The sequence below is a fragment of the Parasteatoda tepidariorum genome, chromosome 7 (genome assembly GCF_982258835.1).
Source record: "Parasteatoda tepidariorum strain Cologne lab strain chromosome 7, Ptep-v5.0, whole genome shotgun sequence".
In the NCBI taxonomy this organism is placed as follows: domain Eukaryota; kingdom Metazoa; phylum Arthropoda; class Arachnida; order Araneae; family Theridiidae; genus Parasteatoda; species Parasteatoda tepidariorum.
Window position 1 is genome coordinate 86110469 of NC_141761.1, and position 26003 is coordinate 86136471.

The 26003-nt window shown below is 30.4% G+C and overlaps 1 protein-coding gene across 2 annotated transcripts in view; it reads right to left on the reverse strand.

The window, feature by feature from the left end:
• Positions 1-16728: 16728 nt before the first annotated feature.
• Positions 16729-26003, reverse strand: part of LOC107438702 (SEC14-like protein 2) — a 35524-nt gene continuing 26249 nt past the window's right edge. For both annotated transcript variants that reach the window (XM_016051028.4, XM_043049355.3), the window contains exon 13: positions 16729-18908. In XM_016051028.4, the coding sequence (XP_015906514.2) occupies positions 18805-18908 (104 nt within the window). In that variant the 3' untranslated portion in view covers positions 16729-18804. The remainder of the gene's footprint in view (positions 18909-26003) is intronic.

A 26003-nucleotide genomic window follows, 5' to 3' on the forward strand; every position in this document is an offset into this window, starting at 1 on the left:
TAGTTATCCTTTGTTAATTTGCTTTTATAACTATTAATTGTCTAGCTTACTTTAATGATTAGCTTTTTTATTTCCGTTTGAAAGTTAATATTTAGCTTTCCTTCTTTTGTTAATTAATAATTTTAATAGTCGTTAAATTTTCTACTTATTTCAACATTTTCTAAAATTGCCAGAGACCATTTAAACGCTTCAAACACTATATATATATATATATATATATATATATATATATATATATATATATATATATATATATATATATATGTAATAACAGGGCTCCAACCCTGTTATCAGTGTTGTATTTAGCTTGAAATAATTGCAGTCATAAGCCATCATACGTTCTAAACAGGTTTATTAAATGTAGGCTGGTATTGCTAACAGTTGACGTCCACGCTCCCTACGGGAGGGGGAGTGGACAAGACTCCGGACAATTCCGGCACAGCTTATTTGGATCACATCATGATGAAAAGGACACGCAAAACTATGCGTTCTTACGTTTTATAGCAACATAGATTTGAAGTAAAAAGGCACATTCGTACATTCCTTGTATCCTTACGCATTAAGGAAAATCATTTCTGCTTCCTTATATGGAATTGAAAAAGGGAACGATTCTAAAAATAACTCTTCCCTTGAAATATAAATCTATTTATATTTCAATGGTATGTTTTCAGCCTTGAATTCCCAAAATAGAATCTCTCTACGCTTATTCTTTAACAAAGACATTTTATGAAAACGAAAGAGATTTAATTCTTTTATTAATACAAAAGTATTTACTTTTTGTATTACATCCCCCCCAAAAAAAATTTTTGGTGAGCCAAAATAAAAAATTTAGAATACTTTAAATTTAAAATGAGAGATTCTATTTTGGGAATTCAAGGCTGAAAACATACCATTGAAATATAAATGGATTTATATTTCAAGGGAAAAGTTATTTTTAGAATCGTTCCCTTTTTCAATTCCATATAAGGAAGCAGAAATGATTTTCCTTAATGCGTAAGGATACAAGGAATGTACGAATGTGCCTTTTTACTTCAAATCTATGTTGCTATAAAACGTAAGAACGCATAGTTTTGCGTGTCCTTTTCATCATGATGTGATCCAAATAAGCTGTGCCGGAATTGTCCGGAGTCTTGTCCACTCCAACTCCCGTAGGGAGCGTGGACGTCAACTGTTAGCAATACCAGCCTACATTTAATAAACCTGTTTAGAACGTATGATGGCTTATGACTGCAATTATTTCAAGCTAAATACAACACTGATAACAGGGTTGAAGCCCTGTTATTACATATATATATATATATATATATATATATATATATATATATATATATATATATATATATATATATATATATATATATATATATATATATATATATATATATATATATATATATATATATATTGTAATTTTTATTGTATCATTTCTAATATTTGGTGGCACACAAAAGTGCCGCGGCACAGTGGTTGAGAATCACTGTCTTGGACTTTCTTTGCCGTCTAGCTAACCATGAGTAGCCTTCCTCTTCATGTAGCACAAATGCGGGTTAGTTTCATCATAAGGTCCACCAGGAAGGTTTGTTTGTCCAAATGTTTCATCCAGAAATTCCCTTGCCTTCTAGGTTGGGTTCAAAATTACAAGGCTACGGAGTTTATTATTGATAGCTGTAAACTCCGAATTAGATAGGCTGTTCAAAGTCGGTTATAAAATAAAATAAAATGCTACTATTTATTTTTATAATGTTCAATAATTTTCTATGCAGAAGCGTTGCACAATTCGTTCGTAACCACTATAAATTTAGGATTTAATCGAAAGTTACATTCAAGATTTCTGAAATCATCACTTAAAATGTTTATTCATACCTAAGACTCAATAAAAATTATTTTAGAAAATTCATTTCTAACTCAAAATATGTAAAATAAAAATGAAAAAAAAAATTTCTCAAATTGTAAAGGAAGAAAAAATATTTTTGAAAATAAATCATTTTATAAATGTCTTAATTTTGTTAATTTCGATACCTCAGCTTATTTTTTTTTACTTGAAAAAGGAATGCAATCTTCAACCACAAGATATTGTTATAAAGAAATACATCATTAATAAATAATGACTATAACTTGCTGCAAAGGGTGAAAATGCGTGGAACCCTGCTCTCTAAATTCATTTTAATTTATTTTTCACTATTTTTTTCCCTCAGACATTTTTTTACAATTTCGTGTGGAATATAATGAATTCCAACTTTTATTTTATAATTTGTAAAGTCGAATAATAATAATAATAATAATAATAAGTCGTAAATAACTATTCAAATCCAAAAAAGAGAACTGCTTAAACTAGAATCTGACCATTGAATTCAGATGTTTTTTCTGGGTCTCATGTTTCTTATCTGTCACGGATAAACCTTTTTTGAATGTTGAATGTTGTAAGTTAACCTTCATCTGCCTCTTATAATTCATCTACCTCTGTATTAAAATTCTCGAAAATTCTTTCAGGTTAATCATGTTTAAGCCATCAAATTTTTTTTTTTTTCAAAATAAATTTGAAAAAGTTATTTTTCCCCCAGAATTATTTTGAATTTTGTTTTTAACTCAATTAAATTCGAAGTTACGATATCTTGAAATAGCAAGGTCTGTCTGCTTTGCCGTACATCTCAAAACGTGTTCGCTCTCAAATTCCTCTAATTTTAACTGCGATACCTTAAAACATTTTAATCTTATTTTTCCTTAAAATTCTGCGTATTTTTTTCTTTCCCCCTCTCTGATCAAACTAATATTTTATATTTTGCAGTCAAATTAAAATAAAAATGATTAATTAGAAACTAATGCATACTCTATTCCCAAAGTTGATTATTTTTAAATGCTATAAAGCAATTCATAATTAAACAATTATAATTTGCGGCAACCTTACGCGTTTTTTTAAATAGCTATTTTTATCCATTTAACACCCTTTCAAAAACTGAAATTTTTTTTTCTCCAGGTTTTATTGTATTTAGATCTTGTTTAGTAGGGGAGAGTGGGGTCAATTGCAACAGGGTACGATTGTAACAGAGCAAAAATTTCGAGTGTCGGGTTCAAGATTTGGTTCCTAGGTGGAGCACAAGGTGTCTTTAATAAATCTACATGTACACCCCTGCTGTCAACCATTTTTTTTGCACTTTTGAAAGAGTTACATCCCAAAAGATATTTTCACGCTACGTAAGTACTTTTTTTGGTATTAGAATATTATATTGTGAGAAAGTAATTTTGTTTAAACAAATAAAAATTATTAACCGAATATGTAAGTGGACACCTTAATTAGCATTTCAATTAAAAAAAATTAGTTTTGTTAACTAACTAGCATTATTTTTAACAAATGAAGCTGAAATGGCGTCTTGGAACGATTGTAACAATAAGTAACGGGACAATTGTAACAGCTGAAAATAAGTAATCTTATGTTTACAAACCATTACTTAACTTTTTAAGAACCACCAATAGTTTTCTATATGATTTATATTATATTGCTTGTGCATTATTTTATTTGTCACCTTTCACAGCATAAATTAAATTTTTTAACCCCTTAAAGTTAAAAGTTTAACCTTTTAGGCTTCTGCTCATTATTATTTTTACTCCTAAAATATCACTGCTATTTTGATCAATAAAAATATATATCACAACTATGATAATATGTATAATTAACTATGTTTTTTTAAAATTTAAGAACTATTACAATTGACCCCGTAAGTGGGGACAATTGTAACAAGTGCATGACTTTTATAAATTGTTAATAACTAATATAATAACATTTAAAATAAGGTATTTGTTTTTTTTCTAGTAGAGGACAGTCTACCTTACTCGTCTGTCAATTAATACTAATAATATGTTAGATTTTTTGTTAGTTAAAAATAGTTAAGTAAAAAATGTTACAATTGACCCCACTCTCCCCTACATTTATCAAAATAAAACAAAAGTCTAAACTAAACACATGATCTTCGATGGCTTGGCGCACTAAATATTTCCATCAGTATATCCATCTCTATTAGTACAACCAACTCCAACCGCATATGCAAGTATGCCCATTTTCCTGTGATCCAAATCCTATTTCAGCAACAAACTCAATGAATTCACATCCTCGAAGTTTAATTAGTAACGCCTGATCAATTGCACGCTCTAACAAAGGAAGAACCTATATAACAGATAAAGGTGGTTAAACATCGTACAAAATCAAGGATTTTAACACGTTGAATGCCTTGGGGGTCACCGGTGACCGGCGAAGCCAAGATTTTATTTTATTTTATAACCGTCGTTGAACAGCCGACCCAAGTTTATGGGTTTACGACTACTAACGTTAATCTCCGTAGCCTTGTAATTTTGAACTAATCCAGAAGACAAGGAAACTCCTGGATCAGTACCCCCAGAGGTATTGATTTGTTGTGGGAACATGGAGGACTTTGAGACTCGACAGATTTAACATCAGTCACCATTTACTACACGGGGAGTCTTCGGCCGGCGAGGATCGAACCCACGACCTCTTGGATATGGGCCCAGCGCCCTACCGACCAGGCTATCCCGGCCCGCGAAGCCAAGATTATTAGAAACACATAATTTGACTAAATTTTTAATTTTTTTTAATATTATTTTTGTTTACTAAAATGGTTTGAGGAAATTATAGAACGCACAAAAATGTATTTTTAGTTACATACACAGAGATGCCAACTTGCTCCGGACAGCGAATAAATATTTTCAAGTGGTAGTTTATTAATTGTGAATCTTGGTTTAATAAATTCAATTTAGTAGATTTTTATCCACCATTATTTCTAAACAATTCGTAGGCTTATATAATTCCCCACTTTTTTCGGATATGTGATGCTAAACCTTTTCAGAAACTAGCAAAATCTGTCTAATATTTACAAATTTAGTTTGTTGTTATTTACCGTCGTGGTCAGACGGGCAAGCCATGTAGAATCAACGTGGCATTCAACGTGTTAACAGATATCTTTGTCAATCAGAAAATGACACCGCGAATTTTCCTCAGATAGTTCGGTTTATTGATCAAATTAAATTTATTTTAAATATCCAATGTAGATTTGTCATTTTTCATCAGTAAACAAATATTTCATATTTATTCAGAGCATAATTATTGATAGCGAAATTCTCTTTAAATTCTCGCATTTAAATAGTGTGTAAGATCGCTTTTGATTCCCGTAGGTCAAACCTCCCTTATAGTGGATAAAAGTACAGCCTGTACAGTTTGATACAGTTTGTATACTCTTAAAAAATCCCTCTATATTAAACATAAAGGCCAGCGATGCTGCTGTTTAGACTGTTCACCTTAAAGTTGCATTTAGTTTAATTGCACGAAAACTATACAGAAATTTAAGATTACTAAAGTGTGTAGAAAAATGTATATGGATAAAGATGGAATAAAAAAAAATACAATCTGATTATTAGTTAAGAAATTCCTATTTGCTCAAAAATTATTTCAACTTTAAGTCCATTTTTAAGACTTTTTTCTCTCTTGTTTTCGCTTAACATTACATTTTTTTTTACTGCGCAACTGTAAATTTACTATAAGAATTGGAAAGTTTATTACGTCGGTGAATAGAATAAAAAAAAATATATACGATTCAATTATTAGTTTGAGAACTATTTACTGTCAAACTCGTAGTAAAAACACCATATTGGGTGATCGACTATCGATTGAAATGCAACTGCAGGTTGAAATTCGTGCTATCAGCTGGTGAAATCAGGTGATTAGCTAAATTTCATTGATTTCATCGGGCTTTCAGGACCATTTTGAATTATGAATTTAACTAGAAACTTTTTTCGAAATTTCCTATCTGTTCATAAGTTATTGTAGTTCTAAATGTTCTTTCGCAATTTCTTTTTCCTTAAATAATAATTATTCATCCATTGTTATACAAAAAATTTTCCCACTCGCAATTTGCATTTTATAAGCTCGGTCTTTACTAGATGTCAAAAATAGCAGCGAGGAAACATGAAAAAACAACAAATAAAAGAGATGTAGGTCAGATGTTTCCATATATACATCTTAACATTTATATCGAAATTTTAAAAACATGAAAACTGGTTAAGAATGATATGTTTCCAATACAAAATGCTATGTAATATAAGGTGTCTGTTATACGTTGCTAACAAGTAAAATTACTTCTGACTTATTTACTACTTATTGTATCGCATATTCCGTACTAAGTTTAATTTTTTTCAAGTACATTTGATAATTTTCCAAATCCAGCTATCCTTTTATTTCATTATGATTAACATATTGATCAAATACGCTTGCATAAAATCCTAATAATTTTTTACTTTGTAAGCAAAATAATCTTTTTTATCCACTTCTAAAAATACATTCGAGAAGATAAAGGGGAAGATAAAAAAAAAGAATTTCGCACTAACAGGAACTGTATTTCACTGCTCGATCCATCTTCACCGAGTAATAACTAATAATTCAGTACTGGGGGGTAACAACTTTCCATCTTATTGATTTGATAAAACTTAGTAATTTTCAAAATTGCTACAGATAATAGTCAAATCATAATAGTTATAAAAAATGGACTGAAACTGATTTTACCTCTTGATCTTCAATGATTTGAGAGAAGCTATCACGGGGATAGGTGAGCGAAGCGAACAAGGTGCAGAGCTTCCATCATGTCATTTAAAAAAGGAATGCAAAAGGGGGGGGGGATAATAATGAAAAAAGAAACCAAACAACTTTTTGCGGATATAATCATGTGGGCTGATGAAAAGATTATATCTTTTATTTTCCGGATTTTTAAAAACAATTTCATCTTTTTTTTCTTCTTTTTAATCAGTTGTTTGTTTGTTATTTTCTTCATTATTATTCCCCCCCCCTTTTGCATATGTCTATAATTTTCTTTTGTTTTATCTTCATTTAGAACTTATCTAATGAGTTTTGTTTACTTGCAGCTTATGCGCAATAAATGAAACTCATTATTTTTCTTAACTTTCTTCGTGTTTCCTTGTATTTATTTATTTTGTTGTGTATATATATATATATATATATATATATATATATATATATATATATATATATATATATATATATATATATATATATATATATATATATATATATATATATATATATATATATATATATATATATATATATATATATATATAGTTAAATAATATTTTTTACAAGTTTCGATTTGGTTTGACTTTGTGCCTTTCTAATAAAATTCTTGTTTCAAGACAATTATTTTTAACTTAATTCTTGAAATGCTGAAGCTGTAAAATATTGAACAGTGGTCAAATTCGAGGTCAAAAAGAAGTTAAAATTACTGTGTAAAAATGCGTATCGAAGTATTATAACGAAATTGTAAATGTAATTATTGCACGTTGTGTATGTAATGTTCTTATTTCTTACATAACAACATAAATATTAATAATTTCTTCATAAAGAGATGATATCTTTTCATTTTCCCTAATCTTATCTACAACATAGTTCTTTCCTTGATATAATTATTTCGAAAAATCTAGAAAATTTCGATTTGGTGTTACAAATTGGTCAGATGTTCTCTGATGTTTATCTCTTCTTTTTGTCGAAGATTTTTATCTTTCCTACCAGTATTCATAATTACTTATTTAAATAACTACATTTTTTAAGCGAGATATATAATGGAAGAGTAAATTATATTAATCAATTCTTCAACAATTGCGAAAAATGTATATAATCAAAGTTTCAGAATCAGAAATTACGTCTTATATAAAGCATTTTCCAAATGCAGAGTTACGTAACTGAAAAAACAGTTATATATATATATATATATATATTTTTCGTTTGTTGCCAGATGCCAGATATTTCGCATAAGAACGCATACCATCGCTAAGCTTTTCCCGTTCCCCTAGGGGTACATGCGCCACACTTTGGGAAACACTTACTTAGAGCACCTAGCAAAAAATTTCAAAATCTAATTAAAAAATTGCTCGAAAATTCTAACATTTTTAAGATATTTAAATCGGACTTTTTTCTCCAGTTACCAAACAAGACCCTAAACAAAATTATGAAAAAAAATTTGTAAATTTTTACCATGCAACCGCAGTATGAAAGGGTTACTTTAAATAGTCATATCTTCCCCATTTTTTAACGATTTTCTTTTTCAAAATTTGAAAGGATATTTTTATTATTAACAAAAAGTTCCTCTAATTTTTTTGAAACCTTTATTGAACATTTCTGCAGTTGTAGTAAGGAAACAAAAGTTAAAAAAAAAATGTTTTTTTTTTCTTTATATTAATATCCGTACTTCCCTGAATATTTTAGCTAGGTTAACCAAATTTTGCGCATTTATTACATAAGATAATCAATGTGATGGACACGTGTTACAAACTTATCGCTGTATTTTTTGGCAAAGGGTATTCTTTTATTCTTCCCGAAAATATAGCTCTTTATTTAATAATTATAAAATAGCCAGACATTTTTTCGTTCAGTTTTGTTTTGTTGCTAATTGTTGTTTTATTTTTTAGTATTATCCATTGGCAAATTGGGTGTCGTATTGAGTTTTTACCCATTGGCAAAATGGGTGTTGTTTCGGATTTGACGGCGTGCGCACCCTATTTGGACGTCATCACACTTTTCAACTGTGTTCATGAGCATATATGGCAGTACTTTTACTTTCGTTACTTGTACCGCCGGTACAAGTAAAAAGTACGTACTTTTACTTGTACTTCGTTACTTTTTAAATTTAGTACTTTTACTTGTACTTTCGTTACTTTTTTAGGGAAAAAGTACAAGTATTTGTAACGGAAATGTCGAATGAAATCGTTACTTTTTTCTAAAACTCGGTAAGCTTTCTAAAAAAAGAAGATATTAAAAAAAGAAAAAAAAATGCTTATGTTTTTTAATTTATAAAAATAAATATGACATATATATGCATACTTTTGAAGAAGAGCTTCATAGTAACATTATTAAAACAACAGTTTGTAAACCTTAAACAAAGCTCTTTTAGATGGCGTGCGCGAAAGGTTTCGCGATGTGAAATCGCAGGAAGATTTATTATATGCTGCAGGTCTGGTACCTTGAATCAAATTTAACTGGTTGGAAGAAAAAGCTAGGGAGGAGGCTACAAAAAACCTGGAAAGAATTGTCCAAGCTGAACACCCTGCTATAACTATAACGTAACAGAAAAAAAACCCAGGGATTTTAAATTTTCTAAAGTTGAAAACATCATGCCAATCACCAGCGACAGAAGAATTTATGGCATACATGAGCTCAAATGTCGAAACCGAAAGCATATCAATTTCGAATCGATATCCAATCGTAAAAAAATTATATGTGAAATATAATACTACAGTACCTTCTAGCGCTCCCGTGGACCGCTTATTCAGCGTTGCTAAGCACGTTCTGAGAAATTCTCTCAGCAGACTCAGTGACACCACTTTCGAAATGCAATTATTTTGCAAAGTGAATAAAAATATTAATTAGCAAGTTATTTTCATTCATTTTCGAGTTTTATGCATGTATTTAATACATTTTAAATAAAAAATTTCGGATTTTGTTATTACGTTTTTCAATTTTCCGTTTGAACTCACTAATAATACATTTTTTACTAAATACACTTTTACCTAGTACATTTTTTATTAAAATTATGTTCATGCCCGACCTTGTTAAATAACGCCCAGTCAAATCTCTAAGAACTTCAGAACTATTTGTGCTATTTAAAACTATTATAATTACTATTTTAACTCTTGAAAACTCAAAGGTATTAATTTAGCCGGTGATACTAAAATTCGTTTACAAATTTTAATTAATCTGTTAGGCAGAAATGTTCGGAAAATGATTTTCTCGCATGACTTTAACATTAGCCATTGTTACAAATAAAACTGTAGACTGTTCTGTTTCAACTTATACTGCACATTCAATTATTTTTTACTAGCTTAAAGATCACAAAGCTATCCGAAACCTTGTGTTTGCTTTGTTTATGTTTGTGCTTTCAAAACGCGTTTCTATAGAGTAATACAAATTTAAATCAATGGTAATTTAAACAAATAAAAAAAAATTAAAATTAAAATCAATAGATAAAATTTCTTTTTCGTGAAAATCCATAAAAAATTTGATATTTAAATTATATTTGATTTTAAAATTATATTATACGATTATATTATAAAATTATATTATAATATTCTTCCGAATTTAGAAATAAATTAATGTCCATAACTTTCAAAATTAAAAATAATTAAATAAATAACAACAATTTTACAAAAACATTAAAGAACATAAGAATATTATTCAATAAAATTTTAGGTTACTTTGAATTTTCGATTTCCTAGAAATGCACTTTTAAATCGTTACTTTTTTTGTTTAGAACTTGTACTTTTACTTGTACTTTTACTCGTTACTTTTTAAAATAAGAACTTTTTACTTTTTACTCGTTACTTTTTAAAAGTAACGTTGCCATATATATTCATGAGTAATAGTAAGCAGTATAAGTTCCATGCCATATATGTTCATGAGTAATTTTTTTTATATTCGCTATGTCAGATAAATTCAATGAATATTGCGTGGTAGCACGTGTGGTCTACGTCACCAAATTTATACTTTGTCTGATGCAACGTGCTTTTATTTTTTTCATTTTAATTCTTTTCAACGTGTTTCTAAGAAATTACTTATTTAAAACCAACGGAAATGGAATAGAAAAACTAATATTTGTGTATTCAAAAGCTAAAATTAATGGAAAAATGGTACTTATTTGTTTAGGAGAAACATTAAAAATCGGTGTCATTGGGGCTTAATTATGTCAACTATGCTTAATAAATTAATGTAATATATGCATTTTGAAATAAAAGAATCTAGTTAAGTACTTGAAAACAAAAGAAATGGAGTAAAGGTATTTTTTCTTTTTGTTTTTCTCACACTTTATGAATGATTTGCTTTTTCAAAAAATACAAAAGATATCGAAAACCATAAAAATTATTATAGATTATAGAAGTGATCGTAAAGGTATTTAAAAATTGAAATGTAAATGAATCAGCTATAAGGGTATTTAAAAACTGCACTTTAAACGATTCCGGGTCAAATTACAGTAAAAAACACTGGTACCATGACTGTAGCATTCGTGAATTTTATTTTACCGTTTTATTAATAGCAGTGATTCAACAATTTTACTATAAATATTAGTGTTAAACCTGGGGTACGTTAGATATTTTGTTCTGTAAAATTTCCGAAATAAAATGTATTTTACCGAAAAAAGTACTGTACGCAAACTGAGTGTCGATACTTTTTTCCGCAATTTGATCAGGAATTTTTTACAGAGCATCAATATAATTAAAAAAAATTATAAACACAGCAGAATCTACATTTTCTGTTCATTTGATTCACTTAGCATACAGTTATGAAAAACATTGTTTCGCGAAAACGCGATTTAAAGTTTGATAAGGCCTATTTTATTTTCATGCACTAACGTCTGTGTTACGTAGCTTCGTATGTAAATTTAGTGCGTCACTTTATGAAGGCCCTGTAAAATTCAACTCATTTCTAAGATTTTAAAGCTTTTTACTTATATTTTTAAGACATCTCTTAATTATGCACATTCGCAGTTAACATTATCGATTGTTCGATTAAATAACATTATTGAATAATATTATCGATTAAATAACATTATCGTAAAAATAACATTACCGATTGTTCGGAAATTTAATAATTTCCTCTTGGCATTATAAACTACTTTTTGTTCTTTACTACAGAGCTACTTGAAATCTTCGGTACTATAAAAAATTCCAGATCAATTACGGTAAAAAGTACAGGCACTCCGGACTTTTTTACTGTGTAAACAGTTCCCCAGTTATTTGACTATTCGACCGATTTCGTTATTTTGCTACATAAAATTACATTCTTTAAAATGATAAAAAAAATTTATGCATTACAATTTGAAATTTTTTCGACCAAAACTCTCTTGACCTTATTCAATTGGGTGCTTATTTTTCAGTCTGCTACTATCCCCTATATTTAGAAGGTCAGGAATCATATTCTCATAATCCGTCGAAAAAAGGGTATGAATTTAAGAAAAGTCATATTTTTAAAATTTGATTTCTCAGGAACTATTGGATCGATAATGCTCAAAATTTTTATTTTTCCATTAAAATTCCATTCGTTAAATTGATGTAAGAAATTATAAATATTACAGTTCAAAGCGTTTTCGACTATTATTCAATAAAATAATGAATATTTATAAAAAAAAAATATTTTATGTATGGAATCATCTCTCGACAAACAAATTTTATATATTGTGTGCAAAATCTTTTTTTTAATTCGCTTAAAAAGTTCTCGAGGCTAACACCCACCGTATTTTGTTAGAAATCCGAATCCGTGGGTAGAAAGTTATACTTGTTCAGAGAAAGTACGTTTTCCAACTGATTTCGTAGTTTAAAATATTAAAATATAAGTTAATAATAAACAATATATATGCATTAAATAATTAGCATATTTGAAGTCACACCCTCAATTTATTAAGATTGAGTTCTAGAAAGTGAAGATCCGATCATTAAATAAAAAGTTATTCAGGGTGTTCCGTTTTTTTCCCCGCACTGTGCATAGTATTGCAATAAAATATTTTTCAGACTAAGTTTGCAAGGTTTAGATATTACTAGTCAGAAATCATACCAGATGACGCAACATGAGCCTTTGTAAAATTACGCTCATTTAATTCAGTTTCTTGAAAATGTTATTTCTTATTTCTGAAGTTGTCAGTAATTAAAGAAAACAGTTAAAATTAGTAGAAGTCAATCGCTATAAGTCAAAATTTTTATTGTTAGAAACAATTGAGTTGAAATCAATTATTAAGATAAATTTTTTGTTTCAATTTTCTTTTTTTTTTTTTTTTTTTCAATGTAGATATACTTAAATTAATTCATACTTCTGCCCTCGTTTTTGTCAAGAATGAAATTCGTTTGGCGTCATTTAGTATAACAAGATTAAATTATTACTAATTAAGGCTTGAATTGGTGCTTACTAAACTTTAATATAATTGTCTCATGTTTATAAGCATAAAAAAAGCGAATCAAAATTAAACAATTTCAAGATTTTTTACGAGTCTCACATGCATTTTTCAAGGATAATATCATATGAATATGTTTTATATAAACTACTTTTATAAACTACTTCTTTTACTTTTTATAAACTAATGTAAGACATTTATGATTAAGTTTCAGCATAATAAAACAACAAATCGATATGAAATATTTTTATGTTGCTTATGTTGTTTTATATAAACCCCTCCAGCCGAAATGGTTAAAAAAAAAAAAAGTAATGCGCCATTGCTGCACATCTGGGCCTTTTCGCCTTCTTCAACTACTAGCGAGCGCCACGACAGTTTTTTCGACATTTTCAATATCTTAGCATTGCAAATAATGATTCGTACTGCTTAATTACTTCATTTGAAATGTAAGTAAATAATATTTGAGCTGAATACTCTTAGATGTATACTTTCCAAAGTGTTTTCTAAAAATACAAAAATAAGTTCGATATTTGTAATGAAAGTGAATGATGAACATTTACTTTACATAAGCATCAATAGATGGCATTACTAGTTACTAAAGTTAATAGTTCCATAAAGTTTTTGACTCATTGAAATCTAAAATAACCATTTACTGTACTATAAAATTTTCTTTTTTTATAAAGTAAGTTCTATTTCCTCCCTTCTTCCATAAAAACAAATTAAAGCCATTTTAGTGAATCACGAATAGCATTAAAAGCAAGTTTTGTATTATTTTTGAAAGGAATAATGAAAAACTTTTATTTTTAGCTTTGCCACTAGAGATAGCACCATCTTTAGAAGAAGGCGAGGTTTTTTCAAAATTTGAATTCGTTTTCAAAGGTGGAGTGGTGCCTTTTATTTTATCCTCTCCGGTTACTCTAAACGGCAATATGGAAAATCCAATTAATGTAGAATAAATTTAGCAGTTTTCGTGGCGCCATCTACTTTACCAGTATTAAACTATTACTTATGTGGTTTATTAATAACAATAATGAACTTTTAAGATGCAAAATAAATACCAACAAAAACTGGACAATATTAATGATCTAATATGTTTAACTAATAATATATATTAAATCCAATTCTAAAACATCAAAGACACATTTTCAACGAAGTATTAATATTTTCCTGAAAAATCATTTATAAACTGTTTATTAAACATTCTTTATTGTAAACAAACAAATAGTTTTTTTGACGTGTATAAGCAATAGGTTGACCGTAAGGCATCGTATATATGTTGCTTTGCGTTAAATTTATAAGCAAAATAGTGGTTTAAATAGCTTGATGTAAATATATATAATAACAGTTATTAGCGTAACAATTATTAACGTATAATTCCAATTATTTATCGCAAGATAAACTTTTGCCCATGAATTTAATACAGGTACATTTAATACATTGTGACCTGTATTAAATTCATGGGCAAAAGTTAAGAAAGTTAAAAAAGAGCTCATCCGAAACATCTAAAAAATCAATAAACAAATCGAATTTGTTTTTATGTACTAGAAATTGTTTTAATCATAACATTATCCAAGCGACAATTATAAATATAACATTATTTTATGATTAAAAATAAATATTGGACCATTTTCCTTCAGACGCTGAGACCATTTGGTGAGCAGGAAATAGATTATGAAATTTACTTCCTGAAAAATTTTAAAGGTAAAAATTCTATCAATTAACTCACAAGCAATGAATATTACGTAAGAACTTATGCACCCAGAAAACTTGACTCAAACTAAATTATTTATGAAAAAACTAAATTAAAATTATGAAATTATTCGGAGGTTTGTCTGACTCAGTTTGTTATGGTCACCACCAGAGAAATTTTTTTATATTTTTTTTTATATATTTCTTTTATATTATTTTAGTTTTTTTAAATTACCAAAATACCTATTGATTTAATATTACCAGTCAGTGTGCCATTAGTTTTTAAATTCGTGAAATATTCATTATTGCTTTATAATTAACAGAATACCGAAAGCGTTTAGAATATCCAAAATATTGTATTAGAAACATCGATGTACTGATTGCTTCAGAATTACTTAACTATCAATTTTTCTTGGTATTCCTAGATTTCAGAAGTTTCTATTGTTTTAGAATTACCGCAATTTCTACACATTCTAATGCTTATAAATAAAGGTTCTCAAATTATATAAAATTTTATACTCTTTAATTTTTAGTTTCTAAAATAATAATTTTTTTTTAATAAATATTAATCTTTAATAAATAATGCCACCATTACTTTTACATCTCGAAAAAAATGGCAGTGCTAAGATGCAAATAAAAATTATTTATTCTTTATCATCATTGCCTCGTCATTTTGTTCGCTTTAATCAGCAGACATGATCTTAAATTGATCCAATTATCATTGAATTTTAAATTAGTTAATTTTATTGTTAAATTACATTAAACCCTTGGTATGTTTAACGCCTTCTCATATGCGGAGTGTCCCAAAGATATGCACGTGAAGTGAAAAATAATTTGCAAATAAAAATAATAAATTTTTTTTATAATAAACGGAAAGAGATATAAGTGTACTGCTCCCTCCGTTGTAGGCTAGAGTTTTCCTCACCAAATTTTAAAACTAGTCACAAATTTTGTCAACTGATGGCGTTACTGACTTTTAAATTTTTAAAACAATGATTCTTGTGATGCTTAACTGAACTATCCAAATATAATGAAGTCTTAATATATTCCTCAAACTGCACCACGTAGTTGCCGTAAATGCAGGTTATTTTTGTAAACCTTGTTTTATAATTTTTCTCATTTAAAAGCGCCACCTGTTAGCGAACATTGTTACTATCTTTTAAACATACTGGGAAGAAACCACCAATTTTCTAAACAAAGCTAAGCAAATTTCTTTTTAAAATTAATTTTTAAATTTGTCTGTCATTTTGAGATTTTCGGTACACAGCAGCAAAACCTAAAATAAACTTAATTATTCAAGCGTTCATATATTATTGTATGGTTCTTTCCAGCGTCATGGTTACCAGCTACGAGAATTAAACTGATAATTTTAAATAGACATTACTTCATTAAATAGTATGTCCATTTTAATGTGTTTTTTTTTTTAAAAAAAAGTGAATAAAACACAAACTTTTTGTTCAAGCTTATTCCCGTTTCACTATTAGTTACGCCACATTTTTAGTTACAGCAACGCATTTCTTTAACACCCACGAGATAGGATATTCGCTAAATAAATCAGTGGTGTTGGTTTCTCTCGTACTTTCTTCTGTCATTTTGTGTTTCGACACTGAAAATAGTTCTTATTTTTAGAGCCAAAGCTAAAGCTCTTTCAGTTTTGTGCAATTATTTTTGTTTTATTCACGATGTTTTGCTTTTGTTCAAAAGGGGCACATCCTACATTCATTTTTTTTCGTTTTGCAGTATGACTGTTTAGGCAGTGGGGGGTGCGATTTTTCCTGTTTTTCAGTGGCTCCATCTATGGCCAGGAATTCGACTTCTGCAACGCCATTCACACAACCACAACCCGTTTATAGAGCGGGTCACATTCACACACAAAGGAGAAAGGACATAGAACACAGAGAGAGAGAGAAAGAAACATCCATGCCTTGCCCGGGATTCGAACCCAGGACCTTTCTGAAGCAAGGACAGTTCCCTGCCCCCTACGCAGGCTGGTAGGCCCTATATTCATTGTTCAATCGAAATAAAATGGACAAATAAAGCATTTTAATAATTTTTACTTCATTGTTGAAATAAAAGAGGCAAGTAAACATAAATTTTATTAATTTTTATTTGCTTTTTTGCATAATATACAATAAATTAACATTTAAACATTAAAACAGGTACTTCATTATCGGCTAAATGAACATCTTTTTTTCAAGGGTATCAAATCAAGTTGGATTTTTAAAAATAATTTATTTACAACGATATTGAACGAATAAAAAGTAATTGTTAACACAGTCTTATGGCAAAACAGTGTTCGAGAAAAGCAACACTGATTTTAATTTCAAAATAACAGTGTCGATCTCAGAAAAATTTAAAGATTGCTGATTTAATATGTACTTAATTTGAAGAAAAATAGAATGCTACAGAAGCTGAAATGGTAATATTGTGAAAGTAAAATAGCTAGGTCATTTGAAAAATTGTAGTGCCGAAAAATACCATTATTTTTCAGAAAAAAAGAATTTAAATTTTTAAAAAAACCTACTTGCATTAAAATTTAACTTTTCAATCACTTTAAAAGATGGAGAGAATAAAATACGAGCTCATTACCATAAAATATAGAAATGAAGATTTGTTATCGTTTGATAGAATGTATAAACATACATTTATATATTGTATGCTTGTAAAAAAAAACAGTATTATCTTCAATATTTTTATCGTTATTGATAATCAATGTATATATCCATGCTACTCATAGAAATCATTTGAAGAAGTTTACCACGATATTATTTTAATGATTTCTTCTTTCGTCTGATAAGAAGTTTTGATAAATTTCGAAGAAATGCAATTACCTGAGTCATCAAAAATCAATTATATACACAACACAAATGAATGTGAGTCAAAATTTATGATGGTTATTTGTTTGAAGGATCAAAATTTTGATGAAATATTTATCAGCAATTTTGATGGACTACTCTAAACATGCTTTTTCCATTTTTTTTTTTGTTTGCAAATTATTCATATGAGCTTTATACAATGATTTCACGGAATACGCTTTTTATGTTAATTAAGCAGTTAATTATGTTTACACGATGAATGAGAAAAAAAATAACGAAAATTCATATGCAATTTTAAAAAGAGAAAATAATAGTTTTGTATTATTTTCTTCCTAATTTTCTCTAGGTGTTTCAATAACGAGAAGAAAAAAACTATTGAAATACGCAATTAAAACTTCAACCTACAAACAATTTAGAACATACAAATGACGGAAAGTTTGTTTCAAGAACATGCAGGGTGACAATTATTGAACTGTATGAAATAAAACCATCATAACTTCGAAACTGTTAGAGTGATAATGTTCTAACTTCGTGGTTAGCCACATGGCATAATGGGAATTAGTATGCGCATGCAATCGATTGCTGTCGGTATTTTGCAAACATTGCTGCGCTGAAAACTGCAATTCAGGAGGTTATCAATAGCATCGATGTTCCGACACTTCAGAGGTCATCATTGGAGGAGGTCATCACTGGTCAAGCAGAATTTTGCTATTCGTCTTCGCCACATCACAGTCAATGATGTCAGGTGTATCGAAAATGTCATAACCTAAATCAGAATATCTATAGTGACAGAACCGTAGTGGCACAGGGGATAGAAAGTTCGCTTTCTAATGAGGTAAACCGGGTTCGATTCCTGGCGATAACTATTCGATGCAAATTCCACACTCGGCTCGCATGAACCACAGTGCTGACGTAAAATACCCTCAGTGGTAGACGGATCATGGGCTAGAGTCCCCTTGTCTCCAGGTTAACCATGGGAATCTTAATGATTTCCCTCTCTGTGTGAGACAAATGCGGGTTAGTCCTCCTCGAATGCAAAGTTATCCCAATACTTGATCCAGGAGTTCTCTTGTCTTCTGGATCGGGTTAAAAATTACAAAGCTACAGAGTTGAACTTCGTATGTCGTAAGCCCAAAATCTGGTCAGCTGTTCATAGTTGGTAAAAAAATAAAATGAAATATTTGTAATGATGTTTACATGTGAAATATCACTTTGGTTTTCTTAAAAAAAGAAGGAAAAAAGCGCCATTCAGGACATTTAAGCTTAATTTCATTGAGTTCAATAATTGTCAGCCTGCAGTTAATGCACTATCATGTTCAGTTCAAAAGGGAAAAACAAAATGAGCTGCTTCTTTAATCACTTTCACTTTCGGTTTTTATTGGTGGTAGAACTGAAGCTTTGTAATAAATTTCTTTAGAAAACATCCAACTGTAGGAGTTGTCAAAGACCAGGTGATCTGGAAAGAAAAGGATTATCGTTGAATAAAATTTTTAGTGGTTATGAGAAGGTTAGACTCTAGATATGGAAAAATTAGCAAGGTTAAAAATTTTTTAGTTTCTTGTGGCTGTATCACTGAATCCCGTTCAATATTATAAACTATCTGTACGCTTAACTTCAGGGCATGAAGATGCTGCTGAAGGCACTTTCAAAAATATTGGTGAAATTCGAACAATACTGCGGAGAAAATTTGCGAAACATATTAAAAAGTGTCAAAGTTAACCAATCGCACAGTAAAATTTGTGGCATAGTATCTCTGAGAACTTGCCTTTAGAGAAATTTACCATAAACACACCCTTGGTGGTCTATGGTAACCTGTGGCAATCGTAAAAATTTGTATGGTATTCATATGACCAGACACCATAGCAGGGTTTAAGCTGAGTCTAAAAATTCATTAGCAAAAAAGCTAAAATCTAAAAAAAAGTTTTAGCAAAATGCTAAAATGCCATTAGGCTTATAAAATTACTTTATATCAAACAAGTACTGTAAGTTATCTGACAAAGAATAGCTTAATGTACAAGAATATCAAAAAGAATACCTATAACAAAAAAAAACACATTTATTATTTATCAAAACATTTTGGTTTATAATTAACAATCTTCCTTTCTTTCATGTTTGCCCATTTTACAAATGCTTCTTGAAAGTTAAATGCACTTTTAGGGCCCTCAATATTAATCATTAACAAATTGTTTACATGGTTGATTAACAACCTGTTTCGAATATTAGTTGTAATCAAATTAAGGCAGCTAAAGCCCCTTTCACAGTCAACAGTGTGCATTGGTATTGTTGCACAATACTCCATAACAGAAGTTATTAATGGGTACTGTTCAGACACATCATTGGTATATAAAAATAAAAGTAATTCATTAAATGACATGTTTTTACATCGTTGCATTAAGATGTGTTTAACTAATCCCCATTCACAAAGTAATTCAGTTTCTGTAAACTGAAAATCTTTTCTGGGAGATTCCGAAAACAAATTGAAAATGCAACGGATTTCCTTTACACCATAATGCTGTAATTCTTCCGAACTATGGGGCATCCTGCTAGGTATAAATATATTGAACATTTCGATTTTATCCAAATCTCTCAATCTATCAATAATATTTTCAATGATACAGTTTAAAAAATTGTGCATCAAATTACGGAATCTTTCCCTCTGTTTCAGTCCATCTAAAATTATATGGCCCTGAAACTCAAATTTTTCACTTTCCTTCTTAGGCACATCATCTAAAAAACTCATATAATGAGTGCCGGTGCCATTTTTTATTTCTTCTAAACTTGAAATACAAGCCTTCACACTTGATTGAACATATTCAAAATTTAAATTAGATTTTTGAAATATGAGGCTTAATTTATTAATGTTGAACATGATATCATTCATGATGGCAGTGGTTGCTAAAAACAAAAAAGTAGTTATACTTTTTAACAACCCTTGAGCAACAGGACGTTTGTCTTCCATTAAAACACTAACAATAGCTTGCCAGTTGCAATCCAGAGCTGTAACTGAATTCCCCTAAGACAACCACCGAGTTGTTGATAACTTTATGAATTTCCTTGATTTTTGTTCAAGGATATCTTGAACATTCTTCAATCGCCTGGTATTTGCAGGGGAGCATTCAAAATAAGAGTGAATTCTTTTTATTATGTCCTGAAACTTTACCAGGTAAGCATTCTCAGACGCTGCTTGGCTCACGGCTAATGCTAGCCTATGTGCCACACAATGTACTGAAATTAAATGCGGATTTTGGTTTTTGAACAGAGCAGCAACACCAGTCATAACTGAAGGTCCATCTGTACCTAAGGATGAGCATTTTGTAACATCTATTTTCAAACTCTCAAGTGTCTTTATGAAAGAAGAATAAATAAAATTAGCACTTGCACCCTCCATTTCTACTAAACTTAGATAATGTGTAGACAATCTACCTTGATGAAGCACTTTTATGTAGATAATTAAACTTTGATCTATGGAAACATCCGTACATTCATCAATTATGACGGAGAACCATCTTGCTGAATTAACTTTATGCAGTATTTTTTCTTGAATGGTCATGGCAAGAGCCATTTCCATGTCCCGAATGCTGTCATAACTTTCATAAGAGGCTGTACCTATATTCAATCCACTGAGACTGGAACAACCTAAATCCATGCACAAATCTTTTATTGAACTAAACTTTCTAGTAGCCAAATGTTCCTTTGCTTGCATATAGACTATTTTCATTGCTGAAATAACTGATTCATTAGCACTGGAAATTGATTTTGCAACAGATTTCCCCCACGCATTGCTCTCCATCAAGGCCTTGTTTTCTACAGCATGTTTATGGTCAATGCTCAGTTCATGCTTTTTCAATACATCTACTTCATGGATGTTAGCGTCATGGTTTTTCGCGGAAGCCTTTTTTTAAATGGAATTTAGTAAAATCCTTTAGCAAAAATGCGAAAATGCTTTGTTGAATTTTAGCATTTTTGAGGGGTCTTTTCGCATTTTGCGAAAAAAGCTACCGTAGCGGAAACCCTGCACCATAGGCTTATGCTAGTTTACTATACGCATGTGTTTTTATGCAAGAGAGAGGACATGGTTGCAGAAAGAGACATGAGTATTTTAATGCAACTTCGATTATCCAATTGTTATTTCGATCCACGAATTATTTTCGATATTTCAACGAAAAAACAGCATTTTTCAAAAATTTTAATTGCCGTCAAGTCAACGGCAAGGCAAGCGTAACGTCAATTCATCGACAGAATAATATTCGACTAAAAAATTTAGAACATCTTTTCTTTCTTATTTATCTATTTTTTAAAATTTAATTTTGTACTCTGTTATTTTATTTTTTCTTCGAATTTCTGACAAAACTTATTTTTAAACTTCTTAAAATCAATCTATATCCTACTAGTTTCGACAGACTTTTTCTAAATTTTTGAACTATGCACAGCTTGATTCTGGATTCAAATGATTTTCGAAGAATCCAGAACCGCCGCAACAATAATGTTGTGTACAATTTCGCTAATATCAAATTTTATATTTTGTGCCCTTCTACGATGTTGTTATGATTAATTTTGCATTTGATGTTGTGATTAATTTTTAATTCATGAATGATGGAGAATCAACAAATCTTTAAGTCCATTCCAATTTTTTTTAGTAACTCAAATATCTTTATTGTTTTCTAATTAATTTTTGCCGTAAAGATTTGAATTATCTGGATATTGTCCGGAAATGATCCTTCGCATTCTAACTTAATTATATTGTATTTTGTCATAGGTTTAATTACTTACTCACTTTAATTATCTCACTTTAATCTATCTTATTATAATCATTCTTGTAGCATAATTGTTTTTATGAAAAACTCTAAAAGCTCACTGTAATTTAATGTTAATGATTGTCTTTGTATAAATTTGCCGATGAAATTTGTACCATAGTATTTTGTACTTACGAAAAATTTGATGAATATGGATATTTGTACATACTTTGTACAGATTTGTACGATAAAATTCCTTAATACTGTGCAGAAATGCTGCCATAGTCTGAGAACAAATTTAATCCCGCACCATAGCTTTAGGGCAAAAATTTGCTAGATAAAAAAAGACCATATGATATCCCAATGTGGTTTTCCATACGGTTAAATTTCATTATATATTTTTGCCACATACGCATATGGTAAGAATTTTTCATGCATTGGCAAAAAATTTTGTATTCTTATCTACATGTTTTTCTACATGATCTTATGGCAAAAATTTTTCAAATGTTTATGGCAAAATTTTGTCATACGTTTATTTTATAGGTAAATGGTAAAATTTTCCCTCTGGCAAAATCCCATAGGGATATCCTATGGTATTTATTACAAACCTATGACAAATTTACCTATAGGTTTAAACGAAGCAGGAGGAATTACAAATTAAATATTATTAAAGTATTTAATACAATTAACAGATATTTAAATATTAAAATATAATAATACTAATTAGAGAACTGATAAAAAACACACATTTTGTTACAGAGAACTTTTGCTTCTGCTCAGAGAAAAAAATTTAGTCAAAACTACTAGAATATTATAACATTTATCGGTTTTTTATCTCCATGGGAACACCTAAAAGCTTGGTAGTTTTATCGACGCACTTTAATAATGATTTCGGTAAAATTGACAATAAAAAAAGTTTTATTAGATACGATAAAATTTTTTATATGTGATAAAATTTGGTTAATTTTTTCATGATACCTTAGATCATGGCACTGTAACCATTACTTCTCAGCTTTGAAATATTTACTGAACATGTGGCAATAACAACCGATAATTTTGAAACCTGGAACTTCCAATAAACGTTACCTAATAAAGTAAAAAATTACCATATGATTGGTTTAAATTTAAACACCGTATATTTGAGCTATATTAACCAGAATGCTTCTTTTTTGTCCTTTATTTTTTTTTAACTAGAAATGTCATTACTATTAAGTATGGTAATTTTCCAAGAATTTCGTTTTCTGTAAGTAGACGCATATAATAGTGTATAAGATAATAAATTCCCAACACGTCGATCTCGATAATAAACTGGTGTGCAAAACTTAAGCAACAAGTGGTTTTTCGGCCACAGCTCCTGAACAAAGTATGAGATAGCCACTAAATTGCAGTATAATATGTACGTAATTCAGTAGAAAGATTATTTGTATGTAAATTTTAGAAATAAAACGTCGTAGGTGATGTAAGTGTACGTAAACCTTGCGGGTTGGCGCGCGCAGGTTAATGCTGTGATAAAATGATGAAGAGCACCTTAGTTAAAGACATTCGCTGCAAGTGCAAGCGATTTGTTTTGTAAAACATGTCTTCAAGAAATCATTTAGACGACTTTACTCTATGAAGAATGATTGGGAAGCTTGAGGAGGGGCGTAGTGTGACCAGTGTCGCCGAAGAGTTCAGGATCACCAAAAGTGTTGTTTCTCGTGCTTGGAATGCCTTTAAAACTACTGGTACAGCTGTTCGGAAGATTGGTGGTGGCCGTACAAGGAAAACAACACAAAGAGATGACCGTTACATTGTCCTCCAGGCGAAAAGAAACCGTTTTCAGTCAGCGAGCGCCATATCTCAGCCACAGTGCACAGATACAGGACGACAAGTATCAAGATTTACAGTGGCCAGACGCCTTCAAAAAGGTGGCTTATTTGCTAGACGTCCTGAACGCTGCATACCTTTAAAAGTTAGCCATCGGCGGCACCGTTTAGAGTGGTGCAGAGAACACGAAACCTGGACACCTCATCAATGGAGTCGCGTCCTCTTCACAGATGAGAGTCGTTTTAGTGCTACAAGCGATTCTCAACGTTAGTTGATCTGGAGAGAGGTTGGAGCTCGATTCCATCCCAATAACATCGCGGAAAGAGATCGTTACGGTGGTCCTGGAGTTGTCGTCTGGGGTGGCATTATGCTGAACGGACGGACTGAGCTTCAGATCTTCGACCGATCTTCTGTAACTGGAGACCGCTACTGCAATGAGGTAATCCTACCACATGTGCGTCTGTTCCGAGGGGCCATTGGACAAGACTTCATTTTTGTGGATGACAATGCACGGCCACACCGAACTGCTAATGTTCAAGAGCTACTGGAAAGTGAAAATATCACACGAATGGATTTGCCAGCTTCCTCGCGAGATCTAAATCCCATAGAGCATGTGAGGGATGCATTAGGGAGACGTCTTGCGACACGACAGTATCCTCCTGGTAACACCCATCAGCTGAAAGATGCGTTAAAGGAGGAATGGAGACGTTTACCCCAAGAACACCTGGATAATCTGGTGCTTAGCATGGAGAGACGATGCCAAGCAACAATTACAGTAAGGGGAGGGCATATCCCATACTAGGGAACAACTGCCAGTTGTACTTACGCTTCTTCAGGCAATCATGTGTAACGCCACTATATGTCAAATAAAGCCTTTTTTTTGTTCCATACCCTACTTTAAGCTTTATATTCATTTCTGCGCCATTATTCTTTTACCATCGTTTAAGTACAAAATAATGTACATCATATTCAAATTTCATGTCAATCGGATGATTTCTTGTAGAGTTATGACAAAAAACGCACTTGTTGCTTAAGTTTTGCACACCAGTGTAAATAAGCCCCGTTGCACTGGAACAGTATTCAAACGTGCTCCGACTTTGGTGTTTTCAAAGATTCATGAGTGGTTTGAGTGAGTGAGTTCTGGGTAAGCATTTTTCATCATTATAAAAACACTTTATTTGGTATAGTGTTCATTCACATAATTTTTGGGGCAGTTCAACACCAAAATTGAATTAGTCTTAATAATCTCTGTACACTGTTTGTATGTTAGATTAACAAACTCATATTTTCAGAACGTATGCATGCATCTTAAATCAATAATTCTAATTTCATACTGTATCGTATAAATAAATTTACTGACTCTTATGTGTATAATATCTTACCGACATTATCAACTTTAGTATTATTAAATACCAAAAATGCTGCCAGTTGTTTTACACCATGTAATGTAAATAAACATTCCTGATTTTTCTTTATGCTAATCCTTGCTTATGTTTTATACTTGGCTTTTGGTGTAGAGAACCACCAACAACCAAGGGTATTCTTTGGTGTTCCACCACGCCACTCTGGGGCATAGTAGTTGCCACCATTTTTGGTGTGAGGGCACACTGAAATTTTTACAGAGCATATTAAGGGGTTACATTAGCATTGAATTTAATCCTTTTTACTCACCTAAAGAGAAACCATAATTCAAATTAACTCAATAGGATACCGATTTATTTAAATACCAAATTGAGTGGAAAATGACGAAGTTAGGTTTTTGTTTTTGAATTGTTGGAAATTTTATTGTAGAAATAGTACGAAATCAATCTTGATGTCTACACTTAATACATTTTCATATAAGTACACGTGTTCAGTTAACCGTTTGAGTGCTGTAGCATTTTCTTATACATATGCTAATAGTGCGGAATGAAATGTGTACAACACTACTAACCAACTACTAACAACCAACTACTAACTACTACCAACCAACTACTAACCAACCTATACTAATCAACAGCAGCTTCTCCGCA